General features: G+C 36.4%; 1 protein-coding gene across 2 annotated transcripts in view; it reads left to right on the top strand.

The window, feature by feature from the left end:
* The window catches only part of SRBD1 (S1 RNA binding domain 1), a 231,931-nt gene that overhangs the window by 48,569 nt on the left and 171,150 nt on the right, over positions 1–12,212 (top strand). For both annotated transcript variants that reach the window (XM_068565019.1, XM_068565020.1), the window contains exons 11-14: positions 2,436–2,543; positions 6,028–6,185; positions 10,005–10,095; positions 10,831–10,938. In XM_068565019.1, coding sequence (XP_068421120.1) covers positions 2,436–2,543; positions 6,028–6,185; positions 10,005–10,095; positions 10,831–10,938 — 465 coding nt within the window. The remainder of the gene's footprint in view (positions 1–2,435; positions 2,544–6,027; positions 6,186–10,004; positions 10,096–10,830; positions 10,939–12,212) is intronic.

Genomic DNA, 12,212 nt, shown 5'->3' with positions numbered 1-12,212 from the left:
AGATAGAAATTGCTGTGGGGTGAGGAAGAAAAAGGAGTTTCTGTAATGCAGGAAGTGAGTATAGCTGGGTCTGTGGTCTAAAGGTCACTGTGAATGAGTATAATTGAGGCATCCATAGGTATAAAATAGACCCACAGCACTCTGTTCCAGGGAGGTGAGCCGTCACGCCACAGGAGAACCTTGAGGTTTAAGTAAGGCTACTGGGGCTTCCAGAGAAATTGGGTATCTGATGTTAAAGATTTCCATTTTTTTCCTACAACCAGTGTGTAAACCTTGGTTTGGCTTTAAAGGGAATGATCCCCCAGCAGACATCAGATACATTCATTATAAGAATCACTACATTAGGGCCTTCCTGCCTCTAAGGACTCTTTTCCTAGTGTATTGTCCCATGACCCAGGGCTATGTTCCCTCCTAACTGGCCAAGCTCCAGATTATGGTGATAAGGGCCTCAGTAATCTGGCTACTGCCATATTTTCTAGCCTCATCTACCCCGCAACCTGATCCTGCAGCTTTATGCCCTTGTATGACTAATCTGCTTCTAGTTACTCGAGCTTATCATGCTCTTTAATGCCTCTAAGCTTTTACATATGGTATGGTTTCTTCCCAGAATGCTTTTATTCCTTTGTCTTATTTGGTAAACCACAATTCATTTTTTTAAAGCCATCTCAGATGTTTCTTCTGGGATGTCTTTGTTTGACATTGAATTTCCCCAATTAATAACAACAACACAGCTGTAAGTTTTATTGCACTTTGCTTTATTGTGCTTCGCAGATATTGGGTTTTTTTGCTTTTGTTTTTTTTACAAATTGAAGGTTTGTGGCAGCCCTGTGTTGTGCGTTATCTATTGGTACCATTTTTCCAATAGCATTATTTTTTGGTTAAGGTATGTACATTGTTTTCTAAGACATAATGGTATTACACACTTAATAGACTACATTATAGTGTAAACATAACTCTTATATGCTCTAGGAAACCAAAAACTTCATGTGACTCACTTTACTGTGATAATCACTTTATTGTGGTGGTCTGGAACCAAACCCACAGTATCTCCAAGGTATGCCTGTAACATAACAAAATAATAATAATAATAATAATAATAACTGTCTAATTCATATCCTAGTTCTCCCTACGTTTCATGCCCTCAGGTGTAGATGACAGTACGGAGAAACAAGGATTTGGATGGAAGGAAGGATGTACGTCCTGCCTAAAAGCACTTTCATTCAAATTAAAAAACAAAACTATATTCTACTCAAATAATACCCTTCTATGGAAGGGATTCAATTAGTTATTATTATGTAGCCTTTGGTGTATCACATTATAAGTAAGGGAGATGACAGTGTCCCTAAAGTATATTAATGGTTTATTAGGAACCATTGATAAAATATTAATGTTTTCTATTCAAGAGCCATTGAAGGACACAGGCAGAGATGCTGTAGATGTAGGGAACACAGAAGAGGGGTAAGGCTGAATTTGTTTGTCCTTTTTAGCTTGTGTTTTTCTCTTACTGTTCTTTCTCCAGTTTCTACTAACAGTGGGTTCTCTGGCGTTTATATTTATCGGTATGTATGCAGATACACTGCCTAGTAGAACAGTACAACCTGAGGAATAGAGTGAGTTCTACTCAAGGATGACAAGAGGCAAAGGTTAAAACAGAGTTTCTCCTTTGCTCAATCTACTTTAACTCTCAGGAAGAGATTAAGAAATGGGAAAAGAAGGACATAGTGCTTGTCTTAGCTTCGGTTGCCATAACAAAATACCATAGACTAGGTGGCTTAAACAACAGAAATTTATTTTCTCCTTGTTCTGGAGGCTGGAAGTCCAAGATCAAGGTCAGGCTGATTTGGTTTCTGGTGAGAACCCTCTTTTTGTCTTGCAGACAGCAGCCTTCTCATTATGTCCTCACCTGACGTGGGGGGAGAGAGAAGGGGGTATCTGATATTTCTTCTTTTAAGGGCACTCACTAATCCTATCATGGGGGCCCTACCCTCAGGACCTCATCTAAACCTAATTACCTCCCAAAGGCCCCGTCTCCAGATATCATCCGATTTGAGGGTTAGGGCTTCAACATACTAATTTTAGGGGACATAATTCAGTCTATAGCAGTGGTTCAGTAATTTTTTGGTGACTTTCTTATATCTTAAAAATTTTGACCATTATTAATAATGCCTTGGGGACTCTCCCCAGAATAGGAAAGTTTTTTCCTCCCTTAAGTTTTATGTGTTACCATGGTTACCAGGTTTTTAAAAATAAGAACTCCAGATGTCATAGTAATAATTTTCAGACATCACTGTCTCTTCTTACAGATTATGTTACTTTGGATTCAATAAAGTTTCTTCCCCCCTTTTCTTTTCCACTTCCTCTCTGCTCTTCCAGGAGCCCTTTTATGACCTTATTATTGTTACATCAATTTTAGTATAGGCTTTTCTTTTTTGCAGGTGGAGACCACGTGGCTTTGCAAGGCCAGAGTTAATGAAGATCTTATACAACTCACTGGATGATTCCTTTAAACGCCTTATTTATCCTCTCCTTTGTAGAGAGTTCAGGTATGCATCTTGTCTTATTTAACTTTCTGGACTGTTTATTTTTATGTATGGTAATAGGCCCATTAAAGTGTGTAGTAAATATTTGTTGATCCATTAACCAATCCAAAGAACTGAGTCAGAATCACAAAGTCTTAAATTTAAGCATAGATTTCAATCTGTAGAGACATTCACATGCATAGATCACAAAACATAGCTCTTAATTACGGTATACTTTTCAAATCTTGACCACTTAATCTGTACCCCTTCCAGTTCTGCAATACTAGTCTTGCAATTTGACAACCAAGCCAAACAAATGGTTTTATTGATGAGAGATTTGGCTTGGGAGAAACAAACTAAGAAGTTAATGGAGAAGTTAGTTGGCAGCAGTTTTAGAGGTAAGAGAGCCAAAAAAAGCATAAGGAAATCAGAGGAGTACATGATGAATGTATTACTATGAGAGAAAGCTAATATATATTAGCAAACGGAGTTGTTTCAATGAATAATTATCAGCAGTGATGAACAAATATTAGGAGATTATTAAGGTGACCATCTAAATGGAGTAGCGGAAGAACTAAAGGTTACAAAGAACTGCAAAAGAGGTGAGGTACTGAATTGTTTTTAGGGAAGGAGATGGACAGAAATGTTGGGAGGCAAAAACCCTCCTTCCTGCTTCTCTCTAGCCTTTGTCTTGGTAGTCAATGTTTAGACACCAGCCATGCCTTCATATATTCCTTTCTATGTGCTATAGATTTTCTTCATTCCCGTTTATTTAGTGTTTCAGCAAGGGTCACCTGGAAACTATAGATTTCTAGCCATCTCTTCAGCCTCACTAGAATTTATAGCAGCCTTTATGTTTGTCTGTTTTTCTTTTACTGGACTTGGCCATTGACTTTGGAGGCATTTAGAGTAGGGAGTGAGCAGGTACTAATAAAAAAGATACATAGCTCCTTTGTCCAACCTCTTTTTTATCAAAATCATTCATTCTCTTGATTCATCCTTTTATCTTGTTTTCTCATGTCGCATATAATGTCCAGTGGTACATTTGACATTTTTACATATATTTGATGTGAATAGCTTTACTGCTTGTGGAATAATTTCATTGAGATTTAATTTGTGCAGTTTGCTGTGGGGTTATTTAATGTATAATTCTTCTCCAACTTCCATTAGCAGTGGCAAGCAAGAGCACTTTCCTCCTCTTTTTCTAAAATGCCTGTGGTTAAAAAATATATCTTATTTCATTCCATAAGTTGGTTTGCAGACGTTGTCTACAGATGTGTCTCTTCATAGAAATACTTGTAATTACCTGAACAGCAGTTGAGGGAGAAAACCCTCAACTGATTTATTTTTTAAAGAAAATTACTTTAATTCTCTAATTAAAAAGAAATTTGTCCAAATGCAGAAAAATTGAAAGAATCAGTAAAACACAAAGGAAAAAAAACCCATATAATTTCACCACGTAGAGATAGCCATTGTTAACTAGACTTTTCTCCATTCATGTGTGTGTATTAAAAGAGATCAAATAGACTATATTATTTTGCAGCCATTTTATTCAGTTGACTATATAAGATTCAGAGTCTACTTCTGCATTTTTGTTTCCATGACTGTCATGATCATTCATCTCTGTGTCATTTTTCACACATACCTCTTTCATCAAAACTACATTATCAGTATTACCAAGTGCTGTCTGTTATGCCATCTTTTATTATATCTTGAATTTTGCCTCCTCTTTATCTCCATCTTTACTAGGAGAAAGTATATCCATGGTTAGTTCAGGTTATCATCATTTCTTGTCTGAATTACTATACTAGAATCATAGATGATCTCTGTCTTGTATTTTCTAATACATATTCCACATTGCCATCCTTAAATTCCCATCTGATTATTTCATACTCTTCTACTTAAAATCCTTCAGTGGATCTTCTTTGTCTCCAGGATAAAATCCAAGCTCTTTAGAAGAACCCTTTGTGGTCTGTTTTTTTCTTCCTCTGTAGCCCTTTGTCTTGGTATTTCTTTTTATTTTATCATATGAAGTTACTTACTTTTTCTATAAATGAGCCATGAGCTTTGACATATGCTGCTTCTGTTGCCCAGTGTTTTCTCAATGCTCTTCAGCTACTATCCCTGCCTTTGTTTGCTTAACTATTACTTATCCTTCTTGATTCACCTGAGAAGACATCTCTTTTAGAAAGTTCTCCTAATTTAGCTTTCCCTACCGTGTGTTATACTCGTCTGTTTATTTTTCTGTTTCTTCCACTAGACAGTGATCTTCAGGGTAGGGATTTTTTCAGCTTTGTATCTCTTACATCAATCACAGTACCTTATATAAGACTGAGTACAAGTGCTCACTCAATAAATAAAGTTAAACGTGAATATTTAGAAATACCTGTAATGATATCTTCATGTTGCTTGGCTGAATGCAGGGAGAATGACAGTGAAATATTAGAGAAGATGAGAGAAAAGCCGTAAGAAGCTGAATTAAGCCAGGAAAACAAATGTTGATTAGCTGTATGTACCTTTAGATATGTAGATAATTCTACCTCAACGCTGATAGAAATGTGCCCTGAATTGCTTTGTTCTTGTGGCCATTGGCATGCACTTTTTTTTTAACCTGGTCTAATAGAGAAGACATACTTTTAATAAATACTTTTGAGTTTCAGGAGATAATATGTTAAGAACTCTTGTTAAATAGGCAAATGGTGTAAAACTTAGTTTCCAAATGCCTTTAAATCCAATATAGACATATTTTTTTATCCTAGAAAAAGTTTGAAAATTAGACTTTTAATAGATTCTCTGGATAAAATTGGGAAGTTATTTATGTGAGGCAGGGTTCTGGACTGGTATTAATATCTGTGGTCATGTCACATCACTGTGAGAATGAAGAGGGGGTAGATGTGGGGAATGGAATAGAGTGAGAATATGGCCTTGAGATATATATAGGTGAGGGTGTAAAACTAAGCATTGTTGGAGGAGGCTACTTATGATTCAATAATTGACCACTAATTATGTGTTTATATTTTTAATCAGCTGATAAACTTTGACATCCCATGTAATGTCCAAATATTTATACACCCTGTCTCTCATATACACAGATACTTATTATACATGTAGATTTCTTACATAAGCGTGAGCAGATAGAGAAGGAGTGTAGGTATGACAAACTCAGCAGGTTTGATACCACAAAATTGTTTGTGGTATCTGTATTACTGAGCTTAGCAAAAAGAGACTCAATATAATTTTGTATGTGATTTTTTTTCTCTTAAGTTGTTTTGTTATAATGAATACTCCAATGAGGAATAATTGTGTTCTTTTTCTGGAAGAAAATTTGAATGAATGAAAACTGAATACTTTATCTTTTTTCTTCTCTTTCTATTTCTAAAGATCTTAAGTTATTTTGTTATAATGAATGCTCCAATGAGGAATAATTGTGTTCTTTTTCTGGAAGAAAATTGGAATGAATGAAAACTGAGTACTTTATCTTTTTTCTTCTCTTTTTCTATTTCTAAAGAGCCAAACTAACATCAGATGCAGAGAAAGAATCAGTAATGATGTTTGGACGGAACCTTCGTCAGCTCCTTTTAACAAGCCCTGTCCCAGGGCGTACCTTGATGGGAGTGGATCCCGGTTATAAACACGGTTGCAAATTAGCTATAATTTCTCCTACCAGTAAGCATACCTTTCAGCATTTTATATAGAAGTTGTTTGGTTGGTCATAAATTTCACTTCATATACTTCATGAGGATTTGGAAATAATGCTAATTTTCAAGGAATAGAAGATGGTTTTCTCACAAAAAGGGATATAGGAATCAGGATGAAGCTTCCTGTTTGGCCTGTTTGTTGACTCAAACAGTCAACATTTACTATCATTTATGCCCTTTCCTATGTCACAATGGATGTATTGAGGATTAACTGGGCTCAGACTTTAATAACTCTGTTTATCCCCCATCAACTTCTGTTTATACTGACTGCATTTATATATGATACATTTTGATTCTGTGTATATTTTATTTATTTTTGTTTTTTAAAAAATACTTATTTGTTTATTTATTTGGCTGCATTGGGTCTTAGTTGCAGCATGCAGGATCTTTTTGTTGCGGCGCACGGGCTTCTCTAGTTGCTGCGCGTGGGCTTCTCTCTAGTTGTGGCACGCGGGCTCCAGAGTGTGCAGGCTTAGTAGTTGCAGTTCGCAGGCTTAGTTGCCCTGTGGCGTGTGGGATCTTAGTTCCCCAACCAGGGATCGAACCTGCGTCCCCTGCAATGGAAGGCGGATTCTTAACCACTGGACCACCAGGGAAGTCCTGATTCTGTGTATATTTTAAATACCACGAGACATTTTTATTGTTTTGCCCAGTCAGTATTTTTTTTCCTGTTTACTCGTTTATTTGCCCTTTCTGTTATCTTCATTTCTTTCTGCATTTCTGTGTTTCCATTTGAGATCACTTTCTTTCTTCCTAAAACTCTAGTCTGTTAACTTTTTAATGTGGCTCAGCTAGTGACAAATTGTCTCAGTTTTTTTGTCTGAATGTTTCTGATTTGCCTTCGGTTTTGAAAAATATTTTTGCTGGGTGTAGAATTCAAGATTGGCAGTTATTTTCAGTGCTTTAAAGATGTCATTTCTTTCTTTTTTTTTTTTTTCCTGGCTATTACAGTTTCTGTTGAGAAGTCAGACAAAAATCTTATTATTGTTCCTTTGAAGGTGATAATTTTTTCCTCTGCCTGCTAAGATTTTTTCTTTGTGGTTTTCAGAAGTTTTCTTATATGCTTAGCTGTTTGTGTGTGTGTTATTTGTTTGTTTTGGAGGGAAGGGGACATGAATTCTGCTTGAGGTTTGTAGACCTTCTTGCATCTCTTTCTGGAATTCTAATTATGTGTATTTTAGACCATTCAATTTCCTCTTCTATTTTCAATTCTTTTATTTTTTATTAATTGTCTTTAAGTTAATTAATCCTCTATTCTGCTATGTCTAATGTGCTATTAAATCCATCCATTGAGTTATTTATTTAAGTTATGTTTTTAAGTTTTTGAATTTCCATTTGGTATTTATAAAAAATAGATTACAGTTCTCTGGTGAACTCACCTTTTAATTTTTTTGATTACATTTTTCTTATGTTTCTTTTGGTTTAAGTTTTCATTCCTAGAATAACTTTTTCTTTCATATTTAATTCATTCCTAAGTTCTTTGATCTTACTTCTGACATTTTCTAATTCTGATTTATTTTATTCTCATTTTCTCTAATCTTTTTTTTTGATAGCTTGTTCTTATATATTAGGTTACAGTTTTTCTCTGTTTTTGGGCACATCTTTCTGTAGACATCGTACTAGTCTTTTTTATTTCCTGATTTGAAAAATAATCATTCTATATGAAATTTGACTATGATCCTTTTCTGTTGCTTGGTTTTACATACAATTAGTTTTTCTCAGCTTTTAGGATGGAAGCCTAGCTGTATATCTCTAGAACTATCATTTCTACTTTTTCCAAATTATTGGGAAGAAAAACTTTATCTATTTGGATAGAGAGATAACCTTATACTTTCTGAAATTTGCTTTCCTATTGCTTTCTTCCCTTTTATCTAGACATTTTTTTCCCCTTTGTCCATACTGTTCTTACCTTGCTCAATGTGGATATGATGCTCAACAGTTTTTTCTCACTGTGGGGTTTTGTCTTGAAAAGAATGTTCTACTTGTTAATTTCAAGAGTTCAGAGATCAGAGTTTTCCAGTCCTTTTCTGAACTTACTGTGCAACCTTTGTACTGACCTATAAATTAGAGTAGAGTATGCAAAGGTCTTTTCCAGTTTTACTTTCTATTCTCAAACGGGCCAGTTTTGATTTCCAGGGAAGTACCTTCTGACATTTTGAGGCTTCCTCCAATCTCAGGTCCATGAGATACTCCATTGTTTCTCTGTGCCTCCTCCCACAGAAATGCTGATGTACATTGGTCTTGGTGGTTATTGGTGCATTGTTCCCACCTGCTCACCTTTTGCATTTTGTGGGGATACTTTTTTTTTATAAATACAGTCATGGGCTTTTGATTTTGCTGTCCTAAGTTGCTCTGTTTTCATGCTGTGCATTTTTACAATAGATGGGAAGTATATTTTGTCAGTGTTTTTTCCTGCATCTATTGAGCTATCATATGGCTTTTATCCTTTACTGTATTTGTATTGTTTATAGAATGGTTCTTTTTAAAATTTTATGCACACATACATACATACATGCATATGTATTTTCAGTCTGTTTTGGTAAGACTTTTCCAAGAATTTATCCATTTCATCATTTAATCTAAATTAACATCAAGTTGTTTATAATAATCTCTCTGTATCTTGTAAATTTGTGCTGAATCTCTAGTTATACTCCCTTTTCATTTCTAATATAATTTATTTGTGTCATCCTTTCTTTTACTTGATTGGTATAGCTAAAAGTATGTATTTTTCTTAACAGGTGATTTAAAATTTTAAGCTTCATTGGTCCTCTCTGTTATATGGGTTTTTTTTCTATTTCATTAATTTCTGCTTTTTTAACTTTATTATTTTCTTCCTTCCACTTTCTTTGAGATTATTCTGTCGTCCTTTTCCTAACTTCCTAATTTGGTCACCTAGCTCATTATTTCTATTCTTTAGGAGTTACCCTCAAATTTTAAAATATATTCCTGGCTGAAATATAGTACAGAAAAGTCCACAGTTCATAAGTATGCAGCTGAAAAAAGTTACATAAGGTAAAGAGATTTACATATCTACAACCCAAAGGAAGAAATAGAATAGTATTACAACACTCACTGATATATAGTAAATATTCAGTAAATGTTAGCTTTTACTATTTTTTTTTTTTAATTTTATTTATTTTTTGGCTGTGTTGGGTCTTCGTTGCTGCATGCAGGTTTTCTGGCTTTTTCTAGTTGCGGGGAGTGGGGGCTACTCTTTGGGGGGGCTACTCTTCGTTGCGGTGCGCAGGCTTCTCATTGTGGTGGCTTCTCTTGTTGCCGAGCACAGGCTCTAGGTGCGTGAGCTTCTGTAGTTGTGGCACGCAGGCTCAGTAGTTGTGGCTCACAGGCTCTAGAGCACAGGCTCAGTAGTTGTGGTGCATGGGCTTAGTTGCTCTGTGGTATGTGGGATCTTCCTGGACCAGGGCTCGAACCCATGTCCCCTGCATTGGCAGGCAGATTCTTAACCTCTGCGCCACCAGGGAAGTCCCAGCTTTTACTATTTTTGATGTTAAGTGTTATTAAAAATCATTTCTCTTTTAGGTATCATGGCATATTATCTAGTTGATAATGATTTTTGTATACCAAAATAGAGTTCTAATAACTTTGGAGGTAACAAAATTTCAGAATGCTTAAGGGGGAATCTGATTAAGGAATATGAAAGATTCAGACTGCATTTTTAAAGATGAACCAGTTCCTTTTTCAGTTTCAACTTGCTTAATCAAATCAGTGGTGTGTTATGTTTCGTAATTTCTTACAAAATGGCCTTTTCTTTTCATTTTTTCCTAAGGTCAGATACTTCATACTGACGTGGTATACTTGCATTGTGGACAAGGCTTCCGAGAGGCAGAGAAAATAAAGAGGCTTTTGCTGAATTTCAAGTATGAAAATAAGTAACCTTTTGAGTATTTCAGTGGCTCAGCCAATCAGAGATATCTTTGAAGTCCCTAATTTGGAGGGAGGGATTAAGGGAAGTGCCTTGGTGTTAGAAAAGGAACCATGTAAAACAATGCTGGGGCAAATTGCTGGAGAACTCTACATTTGGAGACTCTGGAGGAATGCTACTCCCTTCCTCTGCCGCCTTCGCTAAACAAAGGCGGTAATATGACCAAAAGTGAGATTTTAATTCTTCACTTTGGGCCTTCTCTCTCTCTTTCTTCCTCCCTCCCTACCCTACTCTCTTTCTTTCTTTCTTTCTTTCTTTTTCATGGATCTGAGGAATGGATGTGGCAGTAGTTAGAGAAGCTTCAGAAATTACTTGAAAACATATCACATAATTCAGTCATAATTCTTTATTATGGCTTAGAATGTTCCAGAGTTTACTTATTCATGCCTAAATTTCATTCCTTCTAGATGGGAAGAAAGCTGACTATTCTTGAGATTGTGTGACCATAAGACATTTCTCCACTGCCTCCTATAATACCAAGTGCGGGAGCAGTGTCTTTTATTCTACATAAGTCTGCGTGGCCCCTGTGAGATAATGGAGGGATTGCTTGGATATATGAGAGAATAAGAGCATCATATAATACTGTTCGTGCATTCTGTCCATTTTCTCCTGATTGATTTAGAAGCATGCCTTGATCTCATCCAGTTTCTCGTTCTATTTCTCCTTGAAGCTGCAGCACAGTGGTGATTGGAAATGGAACTGCCTGCCGGGAAACAGAAGCTTACTTTGCTGACCTGATAATGAAAAACTACTTTGCACCACTGGACATTGTTTACTGGTAAGGATGTTAGGAATGTTTGTTTTCTTTGAGAGGCAAAGGAACTTCTGAAGTTCCTTCTGTGATAAATTCTCCCTTGTCTTTTTAAGATGTACTTCTTGTTTGCCCTCATATCACCTCTTCCTATTCATAGGAGCTTTGCAGGACAATGTAAAGTGTCTGCCTCTTGGAGAAATTGGCATTTCAGTATCCTGAAACCGCTCACAGATGCAGCAAGTTAAGGCTTACTTGAATTCATGGGATTTTCCAGGCAGTACTTTGTGTGATGGCTCTAGCTAACTAGTGACTAATAAGTAGAATGGTGTATAGGTCTAGCAGCTATAGGCCGTTGATAACTTAGCCTTCTCCCAAAGTTTTGATGACTATGAATCATTGGCCTTCAGAACTGAGAGCCAAGGTAAGTATTACAAATTAGAAGTGTTTCTTTTTTTTTTTTTTTAATTTAATTTTATTTATTTATTTATTTTTTGGCTGTGTTGGGTCTTCGTTTCTGTGCGAGGGCTTCCTCTAGTTGCGGCAAGCGGGGGCCACTCTTCATCGTGGTGCGTGGGCCTCTCACTATCGCGGCCTCTCTTGTTGCGGAGCACAGGCTCCAGACACGCAGGCTCAGTAGTTGTGGCTCACGGGCCTAGTTGCTCCGCGGCATGTGGGATCTTCCCAGACCAGGGCTCGAACCCGTGTCCCCTGCATTGGCAGGCAGATTCTCAACCACTGCGCCACCAGGGAAGCCCTCTTTTTTTTTTTTTTAAGCATTTCTGATGTTCCTTTCTTGTTAGTCTCTTCATCCCACGCTCATTTTGTATAGGCATACAGTTGACTTCTAAATAACTTTGTATTAGCATGACCCATTTCTTTAGTCCTGCTCCTAGATCTGTAGTAGTTTTGCTGTCATCCACCATTGTTTCCTTACTTTCCCTTTGAACCTCAAATAGCCACCTTTACCTTTTCCAAAGTGTGGTAGAATGCTAAATCCTAAAGGGTTTAATTCTAGGAGAGAAGATAGTTATAATAGATGATATCTAGGGGAGAGCATGTAAGAGCCATCTCCCACTGCTTTTTGAGAAATGTAATAACTAAGTATAGTCAACTGATAAGTATGGGATCAGGATCAACAAAACAAAACCAAAAACCAACACAGGAAGAATTCTAGGATCCATTCATATAGGCCAAAAGAGAGGGGTCTTGTATTTAGTGTAATATTCCGTGTGCCAAGAGTATAATCAAGATGTTAGAAAAACAGACGTAGAGTAACCAAAGGGGATTAGAAGGTCAGG

Source organism: Eschrichtius robustus, chromosome 15 (genome assembly GCF_028021215.1).
Source record: "Eschrichtius robustus isolate mEscRob2 chromosome 15, mEscRob2.pri, whole genome shotgun sequence".
In the NCBI taxonomy this organism is placed as follows: domain Eukaryota; kingdom Metazoa; phylum Chordata; class Mammalia; order Artiodactyla; family Eschrichtiidae; genus Eschrichtius; species Eschrichtius robustus.
This window is presented reverse-complemented; position numbering and strand designations above follow the sequence as displayed.